The sequence below is a fragment of the Setaria italica genome, chromosome III (assembly GCF_000263155.2).
Source record: "Setaria italica strain Yugu1 chromosome III, Setaria_italica_v2.0, whole genome shotgun sequence".
NCBI classification, from domain to species: domain Eukaryota; kingdom Viridiplantae; phylum Streptophyta; class Magnoliopsida; order Poales; family Poaceae; genus Setaria; species Setaria italica.
The window spans coordinates 46,591,339-46,616,098 of record NC_028452.1 but is presented as its reverse complement, the minus strand read 5'-3'; the positions used below and the strand labels follow the sequence as shown (position 1 = coordinate 46,616,098).

The 24,760-nt window shown below is 45.8% G+C and overlaps 1 protein-coding gene across 3 annotated transcripts; it reads left to right on the top strand.

Moving 5' to 3' along the window:
- Positions 1-11,758: 11,758 nt before the first annotated feature.
- Positions 11,759-21,156, top strand: LOC101786827. Of its 3 annotated transcripts, XM_022825117.1 has the most exons (6): positions 11,759-12,104; positions 12,193-13,250; positions 14,068-14,685; positions 19,045-19,233; positions 19,347-19,570; positions 20,209-21,156. In XM_022825117.1, the coding sequence occupies exons 3-6, from the start codon at positions 14,652-14,654 to the stop codon at positions 20,806-20,808; spliced, it is 1,047 nt and encodes a 348-aa protein (XP_022680852.1). In that variant the 5' UTR covers positions 11,759-12,104; positions 12,193-13,250; positions 14,068-14,651; the 3' UTR covers positions 20,809-21,156. The 3 variants fall into 3 exon arrangements, with proteins under 3 accessions (XP_022680852.1, XP_004962974.1, XP_012700358.1); XM_004962917.4 differs by lacking the exons at positions 11,759-12,104; positions 12,193-13,250; positions 14,068-14,685 and adding an exon at positions 14,789-17,411; XM_012844904.2 differs by lacking the exons at positions 11,759-12,104; positions 12,193-13,250; positions 14,068-14,685 and adding an exon at positions 17,282-17,411 and having other exon boundaries at positions 19,107-19,233.
- Positions 21,157-24,760: the final 3,604 nt, after the last annotated feature.

Below are 24,760 nucleotides of genomic sequence, written 5' to 3'. Positions count from 1 at the left end.
GAAGCAGCCTATGTCGTGTTCTTGGCGGCAGTACAGCCTTGGGTCTGGCTACCATGGGACTGATGAACGAGATGTGGAGCTGGGCGTGTTTGCAGAACTTTCAGTAAGGCCCCGTTTGGGTCCAAGGAATTGGAATCTATTTAATGGAGTAGGTTAATTTATGTTGGAATGTGGCATTCCACAACTTTCCAAAGTTTAGATATAAGCCTATCTTAAATTCATGGGGTGAGAGATGGAAATTGATTCTATAGATTATGGTTATTAGATGGAATTCAATTCTTATAGCACGCTCTTAGACTCGCTTCTCTATAGTAGAAGTGCAGCATATAAGTATCTCTCCCATATCACCAACTATAATATACAACTATATTCCACATACAATTATATTAGCTTAATTAATTTGTGTCTAAATTATGATTATTAGGATGGAATTCAATTCCAATGATCCAAACGGGGCCTAAAGGTTATTTGGAAATCATACAGGTAGGCTAGTTTCCAAAACACTTAGTTTACAATTTCAGCTATTGCAGATGTACAAGTTGCATTTCATTGAATATACGGAAATGCTAATAACCTGACGTCCGGAGAGGACTTGAAAAATCGGACGTTCTTATCCCACCTTCCACCGTTCAGGACACATGCTTTCATTCTCATCCACTCATTTTCTACTACCCCTCTTTCATTCTTATCCACTCATTTTCTACTGCCCCTAGGTCCCACCTTCCACCGATTGAGCTTAGAAAAAATCAGACATCCTTCTTCCTCAATCAGTCGCAGCGGCGTGGTTGTAGATGATGGCAACCGCCTCCGTCGTGTTGAATGTGCCGAGCCAGCGCTGCTCCTTAGTGTTAGGTCCCGGATCTTCGCTGCCTACCGGCCCTACGGTGCCGCTCTTCCTCCATGAACATAGCCTTGACGAGCACCAAATGCGGCACCACGCGGAGGTCGCGCGGCGGCTGTGGCGGGCGTTCGCGTCAGATGTGTTTTGACAGGTACACGCCCGTGGAGTCCTGCGGCGGCCTCCTCATCCTCCACCATAGTGCCCTGTTCACGGAGCGTGCCGACCTCTGCATCTACGACCCCATGACGCCGCGCCTTCCTCCCACCATTGGAGGCTTCTTGGCAACGAAGGCGGCACCAGTGGCTGCGCCGGACGGTTGTCCCGCCGGCTGGTCGTCGTGGATCTGAGCGGGCTCCGTCTCCTCTGCGTGATGCTCGACGTCGTAGCGAACCAGAGCAGTAGAAGCTCGCGCCTACCGACAGCTCCATGTTGCGATAGGTACCTACTGGTGTTGCAGTAGAGATTTTTGGATGTTGCAACAGTTGGCTTTTGATGTTTCATCTGTTTGCAACAGTCCGACTTGCTAGCAATCGGGTGTTGCACCAACTTGTTCACGATGTTGCATATGGTTGTTTTCTTTGTTTCGGCCTCTTCTTCTTTCGTTTTTGCAATGCTGTAAGAGATGCTTTTTTGTTGTTGCAATACTGTAAGAGATGCTTTTTTTGTTGTTGCAATACTTGATTTGGCCGAGATCGCAAGATTGTTTCTATTCGAGATGTTGCAACTTGTGATTTTTATTGTTGCAATGTGTCTGTTTTGAATGTTGCACGAAGCGATTCGAGATGTTTCATGCACGTAAAGGTGTTGCAAATTTATCTTCTGATGAATATTGTGTGAAACATGATGAAATGTTGCGCCAGGGATTTTTTATCCTATAATGAGATGGATGGCGTGCACGAGTTCCAAAACTATTTTTAGTGCATGTTTTCATGTTTCAAGCGTTGATTTTTGATATTTCGATAGTTATTTTTCAATGTTGCGACGAAGCGTCCGATAAAAAAAATTATCGGACGTCCGGGCGCTAGCACGTCCGTTGAATATAATGAGGTCTTGTTTGGTTGTGTAACCTATTTACATGCCACAAATTCATGCCGTTTAGTATCTTTGACATGCTGAGTCTGTGCTAGTCACTCTTGTTCCCTTAACCTGCTTATAATATTTCTTGGTTCCGTTCTTTTTCCATTCATTTGCTTTTTGATTTAAGTTGTATCTGGTTTTGATTTCTTGTGCAGGTCCCGGTGAAAAGGAAAGGAGAGTAGTTCAGAGTTGACGGGTAGCAAAAATTCACAGGCCTGTCCAAGATTAATAGAGTATTTCAGTAGAAGTTGCCACTGGCGCTGTTACTGTATTCTGTCACCAATTTTCAAATTTGCTCATGAGGTCGTCATGTACATTCCGTTAAGCTTGTTACCGGTAAACTATCTGTGCGTCTCTGAACCATGGTCCGAACTGAGCAACGATGTATTCAAGAACAGTGTATTTGTTTTCTTTTCAAGTGGTAATCTGTAATTTTTCGTAGCAAATCTTCTGTCGCCATTCCTATCGTTTCAAACTTTCAGTTAGTCCCTCAGCTAATCAGCCCACCGTGTTCCGGCTAGCACAGTGGGGAGTGGAGACGTTGGGCTGTCATGGAAGCAAGCTAGGCCCATCATTAGATAGCTTCTCTGGCATGGGCCTCTTTATGCTGGAGTTTAAGATTTCGCACACCTGCTAATTTCATTTTTCTTAACTGGCTTCAAACAAAAAAAATGTAAAAAAATAGAGGAAGTACACATCGAATTTGATGCAGCAGGAATCAAAAGTTACGTACGTACTCCGTGTATTTTTTTGCTCACCCAATCCCAATGACCCAATCCTACGTAGGAGTACGTGCAGTGCCCTTGCATGCCGCTACCTACGTGAGCTGCGCCAGCCATCTCTCTCTGGCCGCCACGCGGGTCCCGCCGGCGTTCGATTTATCGAGGTGGTGAAAGAAACCGGCCTTTTACTTTTAGAAGAAAACGAATAAAAAAGAAACAGGTGCCACTGTTGATACTCCCTCCGTTGCAAATCCAACTTTCTTGAGAGTCAAACCATTTTATGTTTAATTAAAATTATAGAGGAGATCACAAAAATTTATGGCATCGAATAGATATACTATAAAAATATATTTAATGAAGAAACTAATGGTACCTATTTGGTATCATGAATGTTAGTACTTTATTGTATAAATTTGATCAAACTTGAAATGTTTTGACTCTCTAAGAAAGTTGGAATGACTTATAATTTGGAATAGAGTTTTTTCCCCTTGTTTTTGTTCAAATTTCGATGAATGGATTTATATCTATAGAACGAAACTGATTTTTGGCTCCGTTCGGCTGGGCTAAAAAGCTGGCTGGGTAGAGCCCAGCCGTTCGGCTGCTCACCGACGAATTAACACGTTCTTTTCTCTCCCTCTCTCATTCCGTCCGTAACAACAGGCTCCCTTATCCACTTCGCTCTCGCTCTCGCCCGCTCTCTCGCCCCGCCCGCTCTCCGCCGCCGTCGGTCCCTCCTTCTCCGTCCCCGGCGGCGTCCTCCCTCCGTCGGCGAAGCGGCCTCCAGCAAGCAGATCCAGCATGGGGTGGGCTTTTCATCGCCGGCGCTGGACCATTCGCCCCCACCGCATCCTCTGTCGTCTACCCACAGCGCCGAGGCACCCGGGGTGAAGGCTACCGCCAGGGATCCAGGTCGCCGCCCAGCACGGCAGCCGGGATCCGGGTTCGCGACGGCCGCTGCCTTTACAGTATGTGATCCAGTCTTGGTAGGTAATGTTATATCTTCTGATTGGTCAACAACTTGATACCACTTGGTTTAGGCCAACCTTAACTTGTGTCACTGTAAGTTTTATAAGTTTATGGTTTATGCATGTGGTTCCTGTTATTGGATTAGTAAATACATTCTGGTACTTTAGGCAAGTTTTCCTCATATTCATATATCACTTTTTATTTTCCTTAAACTGATAGACATTTGTAGCCCTCGTGAACACAATTATTAACTTACCAGTTCATGAATCTGAATCTGACTTCATTGATGTACATTTCCAACCTGAATCTGACTTCCTTTTCAAAACTATACCATTTCTTGTGCATAACCCAAAGATTGCACTTGTTCAAGCACGTTGGGAGTTTGGTAGGCATAAACATATCATTTTCTAGTCGTGTATATTTAGGAATATTCTGTTTTGGAGTTCCTATCCTTGTTGAAAATTAAAGCAAATATGTTATGTGCGTGGTTCTGACACGTGGTGGTGTCACCTGTCTAGTTTCGTATATAGTTCTTTTTGTTTGGTAAGAGAGTAGATTTGTTTTGTTAGTTTGGATTCTTTTTTTCAATTAGTTTGTTTCATTAGCGGAGCTTATTTCTTAATTCTTAGAGTTATCACCTAAGGTTGATTAATACTGATGTTCTAATTCAATTTGTTCACCATTTGCCATGATAGTGGCCATATTGATGAAGTGAGGAGTTTTGTTCATTATGATTACAGGATGTTCTTGACCTGGCCATTGCATAGCATTAATCAAGAAAATAAGGAGCATTAACCTGATAATATTTTATTTTGCACCTATGCAGTCGTCTGCTAAGAGCCTAGTTGCAGTACACCCTTGTCCTTCGCAACGGTGCCCACACTGGCATCGTCATCCACTTCTTTGTACTCTCCCCCACCAGCCTGTCCATACAATCTCCGTTACAAACGTGCCAAGATAGCTGCTAAGGCAAATGACATATTCATTACGTGCTAAGTTTGTCTACTTCTATGCCTCCTGCGTTTTCTTCTTTGTTACAATAAAATTGCAGCTTGCCTACTCAAACTATGCATTGTACAACTGGACTCAGATAGCTAGCAGTTGTGCCAATTGGGATGAGGCGACAACGAAAACATTCCTCGACCTCTGCATTGCTGAGAAGAACCAACTGAATTGGAGCAACAAGTGCCTAACTAAGTTGGGATGGCAGCACGTCTACCGCAACTTCAAACAACAGATTTATCTGACTTTGGGCAGCAAGCAGCTGCAGAACAAGCTGAGCACCATGCAAAGGGCGTTCATGACTTGGAGGGACTTGCAAGTCCCATCAGGCCTAGGCCTTGACAAACATACTGGTGGCGTTGTAGCTGATTCCACTTTTTTGGTTGCCGATGAAGAGGTACGTGCTGTCACCTTTGCAGTACTTCTTGTTCATTCTATCTCGAGCAACAATTTTTTTCTAACATGTAGTGTTCTCACCTGCAGGAAACTAGTGCTGGTGCTGCCCAGACGAGTACGGCTAAACCACCTCCATTCCTTGACGAACTTTACACGCTGTTCGGCCACACCACCCAAGCTAGGGGGACCTTGCTAACTACAGGAGGTGTTCGTGAGGCAACACCTAGTGTGGGGACTCAGGACAATCCAGCAGACAGGCACCTAGACCCATGCCTGCTAGCAGTGCTCGTAACATGTCTAAAAGGCCAACCTGGGACGAAGTTGTTGACAGTCCTCCGAAAAAGAAAAGTGGCAACTTGGTGGACTATGTTAGAGAACTCTCCGAAACTGTGGCTATGAGAAGCCAGAAATGTGGCAGCCATGAGCAAGAGGAGCTGGACCATGCAATGCAGATTATAGAAGAAGATGGTATCGAGGAGGGGTCTGATCTGTACTGTATGACACTATATTTATGCAAGAATGCAGTGTATCGAAGGGCCTTCATGAAGATGAAAACCAGAGAGGGTCGCCTGCATTGGATCCAATTCAACTGGGAGAGGGAGAACAAGTAGTCCAGTGTGGCATGCGTTGGTTTTATTTTAGTGTTGTGTACTGATGGTACAGAACAATATCTTAGCATGTAAAGTGTCCTATGGCATGAACAATGTGTTGTACTGCATGTCTAATTTTTCCAAGTTAAATGTGGTCCGTGATCTGTACTGCATGTGCATCTATTTTTAACTTACGTCGAAACACATGTGATTTGCATTGCATGTTCATCAGTGACAAATAAGTTTGATCTTGCTTTTCATTGTGCCGTGACCACGAAGGCGTGGAGGGCCATTGAGGACCTCTCCAGCCATCCAGGGAGGAGGACAGGGAAGTTCCTTTGACAGGTTCGAAAAAGTTTGTTCTGTAACTTGTGGTGGAACTTTTAGTGTATAGATTTGGATGTCTGTTCCGTGTACAAGTTGCTTGCATTATGAGCAACACTGAGGAATCAAACAACAACATTGGCAGTGATGCTAGCTCCATCGTGTACCAGCTGGCGGGGGTAGCAGCAGCTGTAGCAGCATATGTAGCCATGAACAGAAGTCCACCTCCTGTGGTGAACCTGCCAGTGGAGTTGCCACGCATGACCGGATGTTAATGGGTTGAGCTGAATATGCGGGTAAGTTGGAGGTGCTACGACAATTTTCGTATGTATCCTGACGCATTCCTTCAGTTGCACGATATCTTGGTTAATTATCATGGGCTGGAATCAACACAAGGGGTAGACTCTATCGAGGCTTTAGGTATGTTCATCTGGGCTTGTGCGACACAACAGGCTTCTTGACAGATTAGAGATAGATTTGAGAGGTCATTGGACACAGTTAGTAGGAAGATGGCTCATGTGGCAGATGTAATATTCTCATTTGCATAGACGGTTATCGCTCCAAAGGACCCGTCGTATTCCAAGGTTAATCATAGGCTCAACCCATATGCACTGTTCTTTGATGGGTGTATAGGTGCTTTAGATGGAACTCACGTTGCCGTACAAATCGGGCGTGAGTCATGTTTGGACTTCATTAATAGGAAAGGGTGGCCAAGCTTTAATGTGTTAGCCATAGTGGATATGGATATGCAGTTCACATAAGTAGGAGCGGGGAGGGCAGGGTCCAGTCATGACATGTCGGTGTTGAGAGAGTGTATGGAGACACCAAATTACCCACATCCACCTCTAGGTATGTTACTTGGCTAATTACGTCCATGAAGCAACAATTGTAAAAGTGGTGCACTAATGGTGAATATGTTTGATGTTGTGTAGGAAGGTACTTGAAGCGTCCCCACATAAGTAGAGACTAAATGTGATACAAATATCAGTCCCAGGAGGCTGATAGCACATTTATTCGACAGATAATTCAGTTACTGTACAACTCCCGAGGGAGTGGGCGTGAGAGCCACGCGGCGATAAGAAGTAAATAAACAACAGCGGCTAACCAAGCGACTGCCAAAAGACAGCACTCGGGACTACACGGCAGCAGCAGCAGCATCTTGGAAAGGGCCAACACCACGGGCAGCGTTGGGTGCGGGCACAACCCCTACTCAAGGTCTTCAGCGATGAAGTCAGGGTCTTCCTCTGTAGTAACGAAGCAAGGGTGAGTACAAACGTACTCAACAAGTCCAACCCCATCCACGGAGGGGGATACAAGCAAGTATATGCATAGGATACAACAAGGATAGGCTAGAGTTTATTTGCAATAAAGCCAGATTTTTCAACACATGCATAGGCTCGTTTTCAAACAAATTTTTGTAAAGCTTTTCTTTAGTAACCGAACAAGGAGTGGGGTTGATCCTACACAAAGGATCCAAGTTTTTATCGCTATCGGACTCCCCGTCCGTCATAGCGCATGGCTCGACTGCCGGACTCTTCCAAAATTCAACTCACACACACACACACACACACACACACACACACACACACACACACACACACACCATCCATGCCCAAGTGCTAGTTATGTGACCAAGCCGTAACTCGTCCAATGCCGTGGACACGGCTACCCGGATAGGTTTTAACTCTGCAGAGGTTGTACACTTTTTCCACAAGTAGGGTACCACAGCACGATCACCTTAGTGCCGGTGCGGATCCTAACAAAGCCATTACCCACCTTAGCTAAGACTGGCTAGCCCTCGCGGAAGCACCCAAGGGGTTCACGGCTCATCCACGAGACCGTAACCGGGACCTAAGTCACCAAGATCTTATTCCTTTTCCATGGGCTCCCGTTGCTCGCCAGCACCCCTGACGGCTAACAGTTCAGCTAGTGGGATTTATGCTAAGTCGTTGCCCATACAACGGTCGAGTGGTTGCACGATGGTGGAATTAGGCAAGATGACACATAAACTCGATCCTTAATCATGACAAGATGGATATCTCCCGACATTGCTCAACCACCGAGGTATGAGCACCGCATCCTGGCATCCCACACAAGGAATACTCATCCATCCTGTCTACACAACCTTTTTCCTTTGAACCCAGAAAGTCCTTTCCCTCACACACACACGTTTATTTTCCGAAACATCATTGTAGTGGTGATTGTATTCAAGTAGTAATTTCCTAAGCATTCTAGCGGTGGCTATCGACCAAATAGAGCGAATTATATTTAGAGACAACCATAGGATAATAAGGAATGTTCGTAACAATCAAGGGGTGGCTATCCAACCATGTCTTGCGATGAAATAATATGCATTTTGTAAAACAGGCCAACAGGTTGTGTTTGAAAAACTAGGTATTAAATATGCATCAAAGGGTGAGATTGGACTTGCCGTCTTCAAAGCCTTCCGGGAGCCCCGGCTCGTGCTGCTGGTCCTCGGGCTCGGGCTCGCGGTCAAACTCCTCCTCGAGCTCCTCCTCAGGCAATCCGCGATCTACGGCACACACAGACGGACACACAAATAAATAAAAGAAAGATTGGTTTTTAACCGTGAGCTCCGAACAGAAAACGCGAACGGAAAATAGGTAGAAAGATTATTTTTGGGAAATTTGGATATGGATCGGCGAAAGTATTCTGGAGGATGACATGGTAAAATTTGGGATTAATTGGAGGGAGTTTGGTGCATGAAATGACGGGTTAAACATGAATTAGGGGCTTAAACGGAGGTTTATGACTGATTTATAATAACCAGGGACCTATTTGTAAATACTTTTGGAGGTGGAGGGGCTTATCCGCGAATAGGTTTATGAGAGTGGTGGAAGGACTATTTCGCGAATAATGGATTTTAGGGGGTTGGATCGGAATTTGAACAGAGATAGGGAGGGTGGGGAGGAGAGAAAGGCCGGCGGTGGCCGGCCGGCCGGGGCCTCACCGGCGGCGCCGAAGGTCGGGGAAAGGTGGAGGGAGAGATGGGGATTCCATTTCCCTCCCCTTACCGTGGGTGGAGGCAGGGGAAAGGGGCGGCCGGCGTTGGTCTTCTGCGGCGGCGCTCGGCTCCAGTGGCGGTTGCTGGCGGCGGCGGTGGGCGGCGCGCAGGCCCTAACACGGGCGGCGGTAGTGCTGGAGGATGGGGTGGGAGGGTTGGCCGGGCACCGGGCCTTTTATAGGCCGGCGAGGGGGAGGTGGCCGGTGTTGCGGTGGGGTCGGCGGTGGCGTGCACGGACGGCGGGCGGCGCCGGAGGGGGCCGGAGCGGGCGGTAGGGGACGGGCCGGCAGGGTACGGCGGGCGGCACGGCACCGGCGGTGGGGTCGGCCGACGGCGGTGCAGGGGCGTGCGCGCGGGGCAGGGGCGGCCAAGTGCCGGGCGGAGCGGCGCAGTTGGCCGGGCCGGCTCGGGCGCGCGGCCCGAGGGAGGCAGCGGCGCGGCCGGCGCCGGGCCAAGCGGAGCGGGCCCCAGGCGCGCTGGGGGGGCCGGGTCGGCCGGCGGTATGGCGCCAGGAGGGGCGCCGGGGAGTTAAGGAGTTGGGGCCTGGTGGTTCGGGCGCCAGGAAGAAGAAAGAGGGAGAGAGAAGAAGGAAGGAGGAAGAAGAAGGAGGAAGGAAAAGAAAAAGAAAAAGGGGAGGGGAAAAAGAGAAAGAAAAAGGAAGGGACCGGCGGCGACTGCGGCACGCGGTCGGAGCACGCGCGCGGCGTCTGACAACGGCACGGTCCGCAGGGCACGAATAAAAAGGTAGGGGTCGGCATGGGTGCCGGGACGGCGAAATCGCCGGGGAAATTTTCGATTTTCGGGAGCTCAGCGGTAAAAAGATTTTGAAAGTGATTTTTAATGGATAATTTTAGTTGGTGATTTCTGCGGATGTTACAGTACTATCTGGTGGACTCGGGTTACGCAGTTCGTGAAGGCTATCTAGGGTCATATCACAGTACGAGGTACCATCTAGAGGAGTTCAGCCGAAGAGCGGCTGAAAGTTTGGAGGAGAAATTCAACTTCCACCATTCGAGTCTTCGCAATGTTGTGGAACGAGCATTTGGCATGCTCAAATCGAGATGGCATATTTTGCGACAAGAACTATTGTATGATCGAGAGAGGCAAACGAAGATCGTTATTGCTTGCTTTGCACTCCACAATTATTTGCTCGCTCGTACCGATGCAAGTACTGCAAATACGAACATGGCGCGAACTCAAGATTACGCCGTGTCCGCATGGGTGCAGCAAATGCTACACCTGATATGGTAAGTGTACGAGATTGGATCGCGGCAGGAATCTCGTTGATGTAGATGTATGCCTATGTGTGTTTGTTTGTGTAATCAATTTGTGCGCAATTTGTTATTGTAGTATGTTGCATTTGTTGTACGTAAATAACTTTGATGCAGTGGGTTGCGTTTGCGCTTAAAATTTAAAATCATTTGCTCATTTTACTGCTAAAAAAATTCAAATGATTCCGCAGCGCAGCAGCCAGAGGCAGAAGCAGCGCAAGCTACAGCAAGCAGCCGCCCGCCTCCACCCCCGCCCACCCTGTCGTTGTGAGAATTCTCGGCGGCAATTCTACTAATAATGCTACTACTTCAAACGCGTCCCCCTCGTCCCCCTACGGCAGCAAAATGTGAAAACGCGTCCCACCCCCCACCCCCCCGGGCCCCGGCAGCATAAATACGCCTCGCTTGGCCGCTTCGGTGAGCCGTTCGAGCCTCCTCCTCTTACTCGCCGACGACCACCACCCCGCGCCGCACGCTGCTTCGCCGACGCGACGAGAACCACGCCGACCAGTGACCGCTGCCGCCGCTGCCTTCCGCTCGCCGGCCCGTGCTGGCCGACCTGCATCGCGTCCGTTGGCCGTTGGTGCTCCCACCGCCCGGAGCCGACACCCGGCGCCGCCCGCGCCCCCTCGACGACCACGCCGTACGTCCCGCAGGCGCCGTCCGCGCGGCCGTTCCTGCTCCCACCTCTCGGCCGCGACCACCGTCGCCGCCGGCCGCGCCTACGACCTCGCCGTCCCCGCGCCGTACGTGCGATCGCGTCCCGATTCCCCTCCTTCGCGGTTCGCGCATCCCCGCCGGTACCGCTCCGCGGCCGTGAGTGCTCGTGCTCACACGTCCCGATCACCGGAGCCGCGCGCCAGGTCTCCTTCGACTACTTCGCAGCCGGTTCTACTTCGACAACTGGTGTCGCCATCCCAGCCCCACGCCGTGCGTCCCCAACTCTTGCGCGCCCGACCACCGGTGCGGTGCGACTTCGCCGCCGTCCTCGCTTCGCAGGTGGAGTGGCCCTCGAGATCAGAATGGAGTGATCAGTAGCATTTACAAGTGGTAATTTTAATTTGACAATTGTAAACCAACTTCTAAATCACGAACTCAATGTAATGTGCAGATAATCGATGGCTCCCCACCCAAGCAAGAAAGGAAGGAAAGGAAAGGGTCTGGCTGAGACATCTGCAAATCCTGTTCCTGATGCTGCTGTTCCCTCTGGTGGAATCCTGGAGGTAAAAATCATGACAGTTTTTTTATACATGAGAAACAGAAATCATAATAGATAGGGTGGTAATAATACTATCAGAAATAAAAAACCCGAAATCAAAACCCAATACTAAGCCCGTTGCATTCCAACCCCACCCACCACACTTTTATCCTTTGCATTTTGTTAGCCCTGTTAAATTCTGCGGGCAGATATGGGCCTAGGGACACTAACTAGTTTGTTGTCGGCCCTGTTCATTTTATGGCATCTTCAGCCCACTACTGGCCCGTTAGGCTGTTCGTCCTCCTTCCTGTTCTGTCTGTCTCTCTCGCTCGGCCGCTCCCCGCCAGCAACCCGAAACGCTGAAACCTAGCAGCCGGCCGCCGCCTCTAGTATGACCAAAGCCGATGGGGGCAAAATTGGCGACCACAGCTCGATTTGGCAACACGCCGTGCGGATGAGCACGTCCCTGGCATGTGGAGGTGCGGAGCAAGCTAGCCCGCCCCCCGGCCCGGCTAGTCGGCGGCCATGGCGGTCTGCGCGCGCGGTGGGCCCGTGCGGCTGGTCGCACAACCAGCGCAGGGACCACGTTGAGGCCAGCTAGTTTCGCTGCTCCGGCATAGCACAGGACAATCCCTGTGGTTTGCATATGTACTTGGGGCAGAAAATATTGTTGATGGAGATATTTATTTGAGGTTCTCAAAGTTTGTATATATGTATTTGGCATAAATATATTTATTGTTCCATAACAGTTCTCTCATACTTTGTCATTAATATTTCCAGGTGATACCGGATCCTATTGTAAGGCTTGACGTATCAGATGTATCAAATCTGCACACAAATTATGTGAAGTGTTTGGAGAACATTACAAAAGCTGTGAGTTCAGATGTCACCTTTACTCTAGTTTCTGAAGATGGAAAGAAGAACAAGGTTGTTCCCGTCACAAAGGGATTAGATCATACACCTAACGGGTCATTTGTGATTGAGCTCACTGATGGTGAGTCCCAGCTCATGATTGTGTGCAACAAGTACCAAATTTGGCTGAGAGGAATAGTCACCCACAATGGTTCAAGATATGAACTAGACATGCCGGGGCCCAAGACTATGGTTGGATCGGAATCACTCCACACTACTGGGAGCTACCCTAATCTGATTGGTGACTCTGTGCATACATGCTTGATTGGCTTTCAGTCACTCCTGAATGCATTCCATATCCTCGTAGCCTATGGTGGGAACACTAAAAAGCACAAGGCTGCAATTGCGGTGATTCTGGTGATGTTCTTTGAAGCTTCTCGTCTACAAGAGCTGCATGATCTGAGCTTCAGGCTATTACGAGAAAAAGATGATGAACTAGTAGGTGAAACAAACAAACACCTCATAAATGACTGGTGTGACACAAGTCGTGATTTTTACGAAGAAAGTGGAGGTGCAGAGGGGGTGATTACAATAGCAGAGAGCACGGGTGTGGCAACAAAGAAGGTGGCAAAGAGTGTGAGAGTTTTGTGCAGATCGCGGTGGGATGAATGGGTCAAAGATAATGTTCCAGCAGTGAACCCAAGTGCATGGAAGCCTAGTAAAGAAGTAATCACCAGCAACAGTAGTCGCAAGTAAGATTGGATAGTTTCAATTCCTTGATTATCTTGATAGCTTGGGAAGTTTGGAAACACCGTAATGATTGTGTGTTTGACAATTCGAGACCAAACATTCTCAAGGTTGTTTCCATGAGCACGGAGGGTGGCCTCTGGTGCATGGCAGGAGCCTCCAAGCTCCAGGAACTCATGTCCAGATTGTCCAGGTCGCTGCCTCTGAAGGCTGCTGGTCGTCTGTTTTGCTATTCCGTGGTACGACCGTGAATTTTGATTTGTTGTAAGTGTGTGGGTGTGTTTGTGGGTTTGCCTGGTACTTGGGTTGTGTCTTTCTAGACTCGTGTACTTTTATTTCTACGGATGCGCAGTTCTCCTACGTGGTTCGAGAAAAAAAGTGAGATTGGACATCATGTATCGTACCATAGCTTAGGTTGTAGTCATAGCATACTATACTGTGTGCCACAGTACCTGCTGAGGGGTTGTAGTCTTAGTAGTGTTTTGTCTTCAAAGAGGAATAGAGCACCTTTTTGCAGTTAGTCTTTTTTCTTTGTTTGTGTCAGACATCAACGAAAAATATGCAATTTGTAGCGGTAGCCACAGTGATCTATAAAGGTGGAGCACTTGTGAAGCAGGAATTTTTTGGAACTTCCTGAGTTTGTTAAATGCCAGCCTTGTTTGCTCTTTGTAACCCATTGCAGTCTTCTTTCTGGCTAAAGAACAGACAACTTGTCTCTGTTCGGGAGAAAATTGAGCCCAAAAGCCTTGGAAATTTTATGTCCAATTCAGTTGCAGTTTCTTCATTTTTGCCAGCAAATCCCTCTGCTGCCTATACTATTCCTGAAATTCTGAATCTTATATGGATACCCTGCTGTGTGTGCTGAGTTGGGAAGCTGCTGAAATGTTGATGCCAGGGAGCTTGAGTTTCCACATGAGTTTTAGTCTGCAGTTGAGTTTATCAGTTATGCTGGATGCGATTTCTTAGCTCACCACTGGGAGGATTAGGCAGTGAAATTTCTCCTTCCAGGTCTACTTCAGTACGATGTAACTTCATTATTGTTGCTTCTGGTTGCAGGTTTTTTTTGGGAGAACATCTCTGCTTTCCTTGAAAGTATATGAGTTCTACAAGGGTTGCAGACTAGCAGGTTGGTTCTGAGTTTCTGATCATGAAGCATTTTCCAAGCTCCCTGTGAAATCTTTTTTTAGATTTGCTTTACACCACGCTGCTAGTTTCAGCCGCGAGCACATCACTGCTCGGCCATGGCATGGAAATGAGAGATGTTCAGTCGCCCTACTGACAACGAGTACACTCGGATGCTGCTTCGTCGGTGTCCTTCCCATGATCACAGACGATGAGACCGTTGGTTGTACATCGAGTTTATTTGTCCTGAACCTCCTATGAACAAGATTTCTGTGGCATCCATGTCACTAAGTACTATAAAGACTCGGTCCCGTCCCCGCAGTCACACAGGTCACAGGCTGGACTGAAACGATCAATGAAGATAACATTCTTCCTAGCAAATAAGGTCCAGCGATTTGCAAATTCCTGGACTCCTGAGTACCTTCCTCTCCGTTTATGTTCCACTTTGGGCTGAGTATTCAACTCTCCCGAGCGAGGAGGGGCTCCACCCGTCAGCAAATTGTGTTTAATTTCAGGTGATGGCCACCGTCGCCCTCGAGGAGACCATGACATGTGAGTTTATTTAAACCATTTCTTACCTTAATACAGTATTATAATACTGCCTCCGTTTCAAATTGTAGATCATTTTAGCTTTTCTAAATTTATTGATATAATTATGCATCTAAACATACACTATATCTAGGTGCACCTAACCAAAATGACCTGCAATTTGGGATGGAGGAAATATAAATCTCTCCCTCTCTTTTTAAATTTTGCCTCGTTTTTATGTTTGCACTGATGAAAATATCATCCGAAAGACAGATGCCCTCCTAGTCGCTTTTACACTTGGCGTTGGCGAATCCGTCTCGGCCGCTTGGCCACCCTGGCCACCTCCACTTAGCCCTGCTAATTGGATTGGATTTAATGGTTTTAATGGATTGAGTTTCTTTTGGAAGTTGTTTATATTGGTTATTAATAGGTTGATTCATCAAATGGCGGCCACCTCCACCTAGCCCTGCTAATTGGATTGTGTTTAATGGTTTTAATGGATTAGGTTTCTTTTGGAAGTTGTTTAGATTGGTTATTAATAGGCTGATTCATCAAATGGTTGGTTTGGTTTGGATTCCTCCTAAGAGAAATAGTTTGGGAATGGTTTAGAGTGGGTTGCATTGGTTTGATTCACAAAATAATTTAAGGATCCGATTCTTGATGTGGACTCATGTACTGCATGAAGTAGCTAATTATTAAACTAAATCATGTCCAACAAATTTCAATCAATTTCATTAAAATATTAAAGTGTGAAAGAGAGGTTTTAGTTCGAGGGTCCGACTCTTGACGTGTGCCCATATATACGTCCAGTTATACTATTTTGCACAAAGTAGCGGATACTTAAACAGAGTCATCTTCAATAAATTTCGATCAATTTCGCTAAATTTTTAAAGTGTGAACGTGAGGTTTTAATTCTAGGGTCCGGCTCATGACGCGCGACCCACATGTATGTTTATTCATACTATTTTACATAAAGTAGTGGGCAGTCAAATTGAGTCATCTCCAACAAGGTTTGATGAATTTCGCTAAAATTTTAAGGTGTGAATGTGAGATTTTAATTCTAGGGCTCGGCTCTTGATGTGGGGCCCACATGTATGTTTAACCATATTAATTTGCACAAAGTAGCGGACAGTCAAATTGAGTCATCCCAACAAATTTCGATCAAATTTGTTAAAATTTTATGCTGTGAACGTGAGGTTTTAATTCTAGGGTTTGGCTCTTAATGCAGGGTCCAAATATATGTTTAGCCATACTATTTAGCACAAAGTAGCGGGCAGTCAGACTCTGTCATCTCCAACAAATTTCGATCAATTTCGTTAAAATTGTAAGGTGTGAACATGACGTTTTAGTTTTAGAGTCCAGCTTTTGACATAGGACCCACATGTCGGACTCACATTTATTTCAAATATATATATATGAGTGTTTTATATGAGCCCATAGGTTTATATAACAAACATACGAGTTCTATCAACTAGTAGGGTGGATTGGCTTGGGTTTAGGTAATATGAACTAGCAAAAATACCCGTGCGTTGCCATAGGTCGTATCTGCTCTTAGGTCAATTTGCTGGTGCGAAGAGAAAGGAGATTGTTAGGGTCTGTTTTTCTATTTACGCAGCCACTTGTGTGAGTCTGATGGCGATGGATGATGGCGCCCTTGAAGCATGTCTACACTCCTACATGTACGCTGACTTATCTTGTCAAGATCGATCAAGTCTTCAACCCGATGACGCCATACACAAAGATCTTTCCTCGATGCTACACCATATCCTCCTCCATTGATGTCAACGCCTTCATGCTATCACCCTGTATTAGAGGCAGGTTGTAGGTAGAGCCTGCGCTTGAATGCTCTGCATAGCATAGTGGTGAAGGGACTGAGCTATAGAAATTAAGTTCCACTGCTGGATGGCGATTTTCTTAGAACTTTTCTCTTTTGTTAGGAAAATTTGAAGAACCGTACGAAGTTACATGCTAATGATTTTTGATGTTTAAACAACCTGCCATTGAATGCAAATATACTCAAATAAAGTTGTAATGTAGAAAATATTAAATCACCATGGATTTGTACGATGATGATATCAAGCATTTCTTATGGTGATAGTCTAGAATTGTGAGTACACGGGAAAAAACACAAAGAAAAGCTCCCATTATTATCTCCTCGGTGCTTGCTATCCACTCCAAAGTCCATCCTCCGATTAGGCCCAGATAACTCCCATGATCTCTCGACCTCTGTTTCCCTTGCTACGGTGCCTCGCCGGATTTCCTTCGCCTCCACCGATCCCACCTCCCCTTCGCCGCCGCCGCCGCCGCCGCCCCCCGCACCCTCGCCGTACGGAGCAAGGGTCCCGGCGGCCGCGAGCACTCAGCGCCGCCGCCTCCGTCCACGCGGCCGCGCGCTACCACAGGAGCCCGTCGCGCCCTCGGCTCCTCCGCCCGTCCCCGGCGGCGATCCGGCCGGCCCCGGAACCCTAGGGTTCCGCCGCCGCTGGTAGTTGACACTCCCTCGCGTGGGGCCTCTCTCTCCCTAGGGTTTGTGGGGGAGAGCGAGCAGCAACCAATGGAGATTGAGGGAGGAGGAGGCGAATCGGCGGAGTCCCTTGTCCATGGCCGCTGCAAGAAGCGGCCTCCTTCGCCTTCTCTTCCGGGCGACGGCGAGGACTCACCCAAGTCTACCACCAGCGGTGATGATGGCGACGAATGGTTCATTAGCGACGACAGCGGCAGCGAGGAGGATGAGGATTACGAAGATCAGGGTAAAAATCTTATATCGCTCTCAGTTCCATTTATTGAGAAATTCTATTCATGTTGAAAAATTTTCTGTAGCGAATAAGTTCAGAACGAAGCAACATCTGTTTGATCGATAGGACTGTATCGCCTGTATGTCTGGTGATTGATTGAATGAATGAATCTTCATGTTTTCCTTTTTAGTTCATGCTTAGGTAGTGAGTAGGCTTTGGATTAAAATCTCAGTCTTCAAAATTCTTATAGCAGTACCCCTCCCCGAAATACTGCTTAATGCTCGGCACCCTGAATCTTATAACATTGCTTTCCATTGTCCAATTTTCACCTCAATGTTTACAACATTTCTACATAATTCCCACATTCCAAACATGAGGAAGAATGTGCAGTTATATAGTTATATTTCCACGAGGCTCCAAGCACTGTGACTGACATGGCAACTTATGTTGTATAAATGCATATGCAATTTGTTATGAGGCATTTCACTGGATGGTTTATTTCTTTTAGCTTCCATTGGTAGACATGCTTGGGAAAGTTACTACATTCAAATCTGTATTACAGATTGAAATATGTATTAAAGAATACTTGCTGGATTTGGTTACTGCCTGGTCATACATGCCACAAATCCCCAAATACTTTTTGATTTTTTTATTATTACTAAACTGACAGGAAAGATTTGGTCTCTGCAGTACCTCAGACATAGTATCAACACCGAGGTTGTTCTGGCCTCATAAACCCTGGATTGGTTATAAAAGACAAATATCTTTCAGTTTCAGTTCATATCACCATATTGACCATATGTCAGCCATCTGCATCCTGTGTCGTGCTTCATGGCATTTCAAATTGCTCATCGAACATCGGTGCATGGCGTTATGTTGGTAAATCTATCTAGTAAATAAAACATGGTAAAGTGGTAAACATATAAAAGTTTCTCAATTAGTAATCCTGTGCTGTAGTTAGATTAGGCCCGGAATATAACAAAAGTAAATTTTTAAGGAAGTTGAAGTATCTAACCAGATTATACAGTAATGGGTTGGGTACATGTTCTGCCTGATAACATGAGATCCATCGGATGCCTGTCTTCCCTCACCACTCCTCTCCTTCCTCTTCTTCTAGATTCACTCTGGCCTCAAACAACCCTGTCCATCCCCAGCCTAACATGTATCAGCCAGCCATGATCCCTCATGTTTCTTTCCCCTGTTGGTTGACGGCAACATTGCCAATGCTCTGCCTCTTCTGTGCTCCTGGGCCATCGTCCTTGTTCATTCTCATTTTGCTATTCCTTGATGCCCCTTTTATGAGATATGCATCAGATTTGGCAAGGAAGGCGGATAGCATTGGCAGATTTGGCAGGAAAGACAAGCCACTAGCACGAGACAAGCCACTAAGTTTCTGTTTTGTTGTGTAGAGGTCTTGATATGTTGTGCTAGAAGCACCTTCTGTTATCTTCTCATATGCCGCAACTTGAGCATTGTAGGATCAAAGCCCTCAAATCTAGCTATTAGAGGGGTGATCTCACAAACATCGCAAATTTATTTCGTTATGACTGACTAGACTGAAGGCATAATTAATTACGTCATATGGTCATGGTTACTTAGCTATCTCCTAGTCTTCCACTTTTTCTGATCTCGGTGATCTTTGATGTAGGGGCATACCCTCCTTTTACAAGTGATAATTTCCCAACGGCTAGTTCTGACTATGATGAGCAGGTTGCTGTTTTGTATACAACTCCAGACATTAACCGTCGAGGGCCTTCACCAATCATGCTTTTCCCTGCATTCAAAACTGGCTACCATCTATTTGGTTCTGATTATAATCTTGCTGATAAATCTGAAGGTGCGTTCCCTTCTACTGTTTCCCCCCTTTGCTTGGTTTCTTTCTGCCTTACATTGTGTAGTTATTATCATCTAAGTCATAGTTGTGAACATCTTTTATAATTGATTTTGCAGTCTCTGTGAGCAATGATTGGGATTGCTCAAATAAATGTCATTGCTATTCAATGAACTTGATTCAATTCATTGATGCCAAAATTGCTGGTTATCAACATACCCATCCTGGACATGCCAAGATCTTTGGCTTTATTGCGGCGCGAGAAAAGATCAAGCCTTTGCGCAACTATGTCTATAGGCGTAATATTGATAATTGTGAAGCTGTATCTGTGAAGCGAAAGACGGTAATTCTATCTCCTCGGTACTTTTTTTATCGAACACATCTCTATACTTAGTAAGCTTTCAACTGCATGTACGCGTGCTACTTTCATTATGAAAATACCTCTGCATGACACACTGGTATCATAACACTGTTGCATATCTTTGCCATATCTGTTTTAAGGCTTTATCCTTATAAATGTTTTACTTGATTTCAATCCTTGCAGCAACCAATTAGCAATATGCAAAATTGATTCTATATGTGAAGGGAAAGGCTGTAATTCAGATTTAGGCATAGTGTTCTGTGAATTTGCGACTGTCATCTCAATTCCATGCTGTAAAGTAAAATAAAAAATTGCACAGTAATTCATTTTTGCATAAGTGAAACTGTCAACCTGGATGCTTGTTTTATCATTCTGAGAATATCTATATATTTCTTTGCCATTTTTCAATGTAGCTATGATTTTTTGTATTTGTTATACTTACTGTCATCCGAATTCCATGCTGTAATAAAATAGCCACAAGATAAGTCATAGCATCACAACTAAAAGAGCACCCTTGTTCATACATGCATGCAGTATTGGATATGCTAACTACCATCAAGGATCTGCATCTTATAGTAACTGATAAAAATATTTTGAGTTGACAACTTGTTCTTTTGCAGGGTGTGGCACGTTTATCACTGAATAGCCCTGCACGAGTCATTTCAATGCCGAGCCGTGCATTGATTGAGTTTGAGCTCCATGCCATAAGTGAAGATAAAACTGATGGTGATGATGACCTGATCATTGAAGGATGCACTGAGCTCTGCAACATGACCTTATCGGAATCATTCATCCAAAGCCAGCGCCTGTACGGCCAAAGGTGTGCGCTGGATATTAAGTACTTGGTGCTGATCAATGCAATGGAAGCTCGGGTCGATATCGAGGTCATTCGTGTCCCTGCCCATGGCATCAACCTGAAGCTCCTTGCCAAGACTAGTGGTTTCAGCAATGTGATCCGGCTATTCAGAGGCACTGTTATGGAGGTGGGCTTCTCGGCGAGCTTTGCTGTCGCCGTGGAGAAACACAACTACCTTGATCTGTACATTGAAGGGTCTCAGAGAGATGATCTTACCCCTGCGCAGAAGACGCGGCGAAATGAGTGGTGGCAGTGCGGCTTTGGATCCCGCTACCATGGGGTTGAGGATCTAGTGGCGGAGTTGGGGGATTTTGCAGCAGTTTCGGTCAAGATTAGTTTTAAATCTTACGAGAAGAGGTCTTGAGGCAGCAGCTTTCGTTTAATAACGTCATCCATGTTGATGGATTTCCTGGTGGCCGGCTAAACTAAGCTTGTACAAACTGAGTTTTTTCGGACACCGGCGCTTGGGCCCGCTTGTCATGTGCATTACGTTAAACTTGTTACTGTAGTTATTGCGTTAAACTACCTGTGCGTCTCTGAATCATGGTCCATACTGAGCAACGAGGTATCCGCTTGTCATGTATATTTATTTTCTTTTTAGGTGGTATATAATCTGTAATTTTTCGTAGCAAATCTTCTGTCGTCATTCATATCGTTCAAGTTGGTACAGTGTTCCGGCCAGCACAATTCATTCCTGAATCATCTCGTTCAATTAATGCTAAGGCAATGATTCGAGCGCATGAAGATACATGGAACCCATTTCCCTTTTCTTTCCTTCTTTCTTAAATCTTGCTCATTTTATTTCGCATCTGAGTTGCATCTTTTCTAGATTTCAAACGCTGGAGAGTGGCGACCTTGGGTTGTTATGGAAGCATGCTAGGCCCATCGGCCCCATCATCAGAAATCTTGTCTGGCATGGGCTTCTTGTCCTTGAGTTTAAGATTTTGCACACCTGCTAATTTCATTTTTCTTAACTTGTTCAAAAAAAATGTTCAATAAAATTTCATTTTCTTAACTAATACTAGCACGAATGTTGACAATAGAGGAAGCACACATCGAATTTGATACAACAGGAATCAACGAATCACTGGAAGTGAACTGAATTCCGTTACCATGGAAACTTTCTCTTGGTGACAGATTGCCATTCACTTACCACAGACAGTTCCCTGACCAACAAATGATGAGTGCATAGCCATGTGTCTTATCAATCTCTCCTTAGCATTTCAGAGAAGAAAGATCAACCAAAACCCAGGACTAAACTCTGCTTTCTGTTGTAATAAAATGGGAAGTAACAGTGCCACAATGACTGTAATGCTCTAACTCCTTGCATGAGGGCAATCTCAACATATGACAGTTCCTTTCTGTTCAAAATCATAAGTGAAGGGGAAAAAAAGCAAACTCTGAATGATATGCGTGGTCCACCAGAGAGCAGAGAAGCACAACTTGCGTAGATATGCTGCTAGCACACACATTCTGTCACCGTGTATCCGAAGAACAGGACCTGAAATTTTGCAAGTCCCGATCTTTATTCAGCACCGTTTTCCGAGTACTATATTTCTCCTGATCAGCTCTGTGTACCTTTTGGTCTCATCATGCAGCTCATGCTGCATCTCCGAAAATGCAAATCTAGCTATGTGTGGCGTGGCAATTTGCAAGTTTTCCAGGTTTTGTACCTGTCTGAAGCTGACGTCTAGCCTGTACGTCACACTTGATATCTGGTTCAACGAGATCCCAAATCCGTTCCCCTTTGTGGTTCGGATTCTGCAAAGTGGTCAACATTAGGTGGTGATTCCAGGTCTTTTGTCCAGGTGCTTAAATCCAAACCGATTCATCATCAGCAGATGGATGACCGAGGAAGTTTTGGAGCTCGAAGAGCACCACGGGGCGGAGGCAGGATCTGGAGGGGGTCAGGAGAAGGCCGAGCGAATGACTTCCAGAACTATGAGGGCCGTGCTAATCGGGGACCGTGGGATGAGAGGAGGACTGATTTTGGTGGAGGAAGAAATACCAATTTCCAATGGCTTTCACGGCCAAAACAGAGGTCGTGGGGAGCAGTTTGATCTCAGACACAACTTGAACCAAGGGAGAGAGAGAGAGAGAGAGCGGATGACAAAGACCCAAGAAACTAGCAAAGAGAAAGGGGTGCAAAATCAGGAAGGCTCTACACAGTCAATTATCTAAGATGACAGAGATGTTGAAATGGCAGAAAAATCAACCAAAAAAGACCAATCTATGAGGAGAGGAGGAGAAAAATCCTGGGGACCCTTCTGGTAATTCAGGAGCTTGTGGTAGATGTGGGAAGATAGGTCACAGATCACGGAACTGTTTCAAGTCACTTGTGTGTGGGAGATGCAAAAAAGAGGGTCATGTCCCAAGAGCTTGCCCTGAATTCATGCCTTGGGAGTGCATAGCTGCATTTTGTGGCTTAGCAGCTTCAGGGCAGGGGTTTCATATAATACAGGATGAGGATTATGGTGAAAACTCCAAAGACATGGCAAACTGTGCTCCGATCACTATTACTGGGGGGTCAGTTATTGCAAGACATTTGGAAGGAGAGTTCAAAGCTCAGGCAGGTCCCAGCTCTCCTTGGAGATGGTATGCAAAAAAGTTGGCAGATAACAAATTTCAGATGAAGTTTCCATTAGCAAAGAAAGTAGAAGAACTGGCTTTCTTCACTGGAATCCAAATGAGAACAGTTCCTAATACCTCATTCAGAGTTGAACAAATGAACAGTGGAATCCTCATGTAGGGGCAAAAGCTGAATTATCTGCAGCATGGTTCAGGATTTTTGGGATCCCACCAGGAAAGAGAATAGAAAGAAAAGCTTGCTACATTGGGTCATTAGTGGGAATACCCTTGGAAGTAGACAGACTAAATCTGAAAAGATGGGAGTATGTGAGAGTTAAAATTGGCTGCAGAAATGTCTCTAAAGTGCCTGCCATTGTTGAGGGGCTCCTGGATTTGCATTTCTATGACTTCACCTTCCAAAGAGAAGTCCCAACTGAGGGGATCACAAATCTAGCAGGAAATGTACGGACCAGGACTGCTTCCAGGTCCAATGATGAAAATTCCTCTCCCGAAAAACTAAAATGGGGAGAGGGAGGAGATGCTCAACATGGAGGAAACACTAATTTCCAAATTGGAGCAGGGTCCTTAGGATCCTATCAAGGTAAACAACAAGCAGGAAATGAGGGAGGAAGGTTCAGTAACCAGCTGAGTAGGATACCCACTACAACATTTCCTACAACTGCAGACTACAACATTGCTAGTGGAGTTGGAAAAATTAGCAAAGGTGTCATGATAACTGCCCAATACTTTCACATAAGTGGAGAAAGGGAGACTGGTACAGGACTAGAATGACAGCCAAATCATCAAAAAGGCAGCCACAAATATGGGGAGAAAAATTGAGGAAAAGGATAAGGGAAAAGAGAGCAGTGAGGAAGATAGTGAAGATCAGGGGCTTTGTTTTGATGATATCATCTCTCCTGGAGGAGAACATTTGAGCTTTGAGACATTTTAGAAGATTGAGATAAAGAACATATGGAAGATGCAGCTCAATGAAAATAGAACAGTGGCAATCAATGAATATGGTTCAAACCTGCACAAATATAAGTTTGATCCATTGGCAGTCATTGAAGCCAAATTTGCAATGTCATCAGGGGAAGGACACAAGGAAACTAAAGATATGGAGACGAAGGAAATTATCAGGGATCTGACACTGTGGCGGTGATTCCTGCAGAAAATCCGAAAATGACAGAAGCAAATGCTCCTGGCACAACAGTGCTTCCTAGTCCAGAAACAGGGACTCAGGAAGCTCCGGTACCAATATGGTCCAGCCAGGAAGATCAAGTCCTTGAGGAGCTAGTAGTGGAAGGAAAAAGCACATTGGTTGAAAAGGAAATGTCAAAGGCTGAAGCAACGGACGAATTAATTGTTGCAGATAGTCTGGGTAACAAAGAAGCGCTAAACTATACAGAAGATCAGGGGGGGGCTATGAGAAGACAAAACAAGGGCAGCTAAGGCAAAGTGACCAAATAAAGAAGCAAGGAGTCCGGGGCATAAAGATCGCGGACAAAGCAGAATTAGCTACAAAGAAGAAGAACCTTGACGTTAATCACCTATCCTCTCAGAAATCCTTTGCAGTTCTATATAATAATGAGCTGATGCTTAGATCTAGTAAAATGGGAGTTAATATAAATTCTATAGATTTGGAACAGTTTGATGTCCTGAAAGATATGGAGAGGGATAGAGCAAATTTGAATGAAAGGAATAAATGCACTTTGTAAGGTAATATAATAGACAATCCATCTAAGCTC

What these genes read in the sequence shown, in the direction of transcription:
- LOC101786827 (XM_004962917.4), top strand. Translation starts at nt 17,216, where the DNA reads ATGGAGATTGAGGGAGGAGGAGGCGAATCGGCGGAGTCCCTTGTCCAT. An exon ending in TGAGGATTACGAAGATCAGG is followed by an intron (nt 17,412 to 19,044) that starts GTAAAAATCTTA and finishes TCTTTGATGTAG; the next exon opens with GGGCATACCCTCCTTTTACA. An exon ending in TCTTGCTGATAAATCTGAAG is followed by an intron (nt 19,234 to 19,346) that starts GTGCGTTCCCTT and finishes TTGATTTTGCAG; the next exon opens with TCTCTGTGAGCAATGATTGG.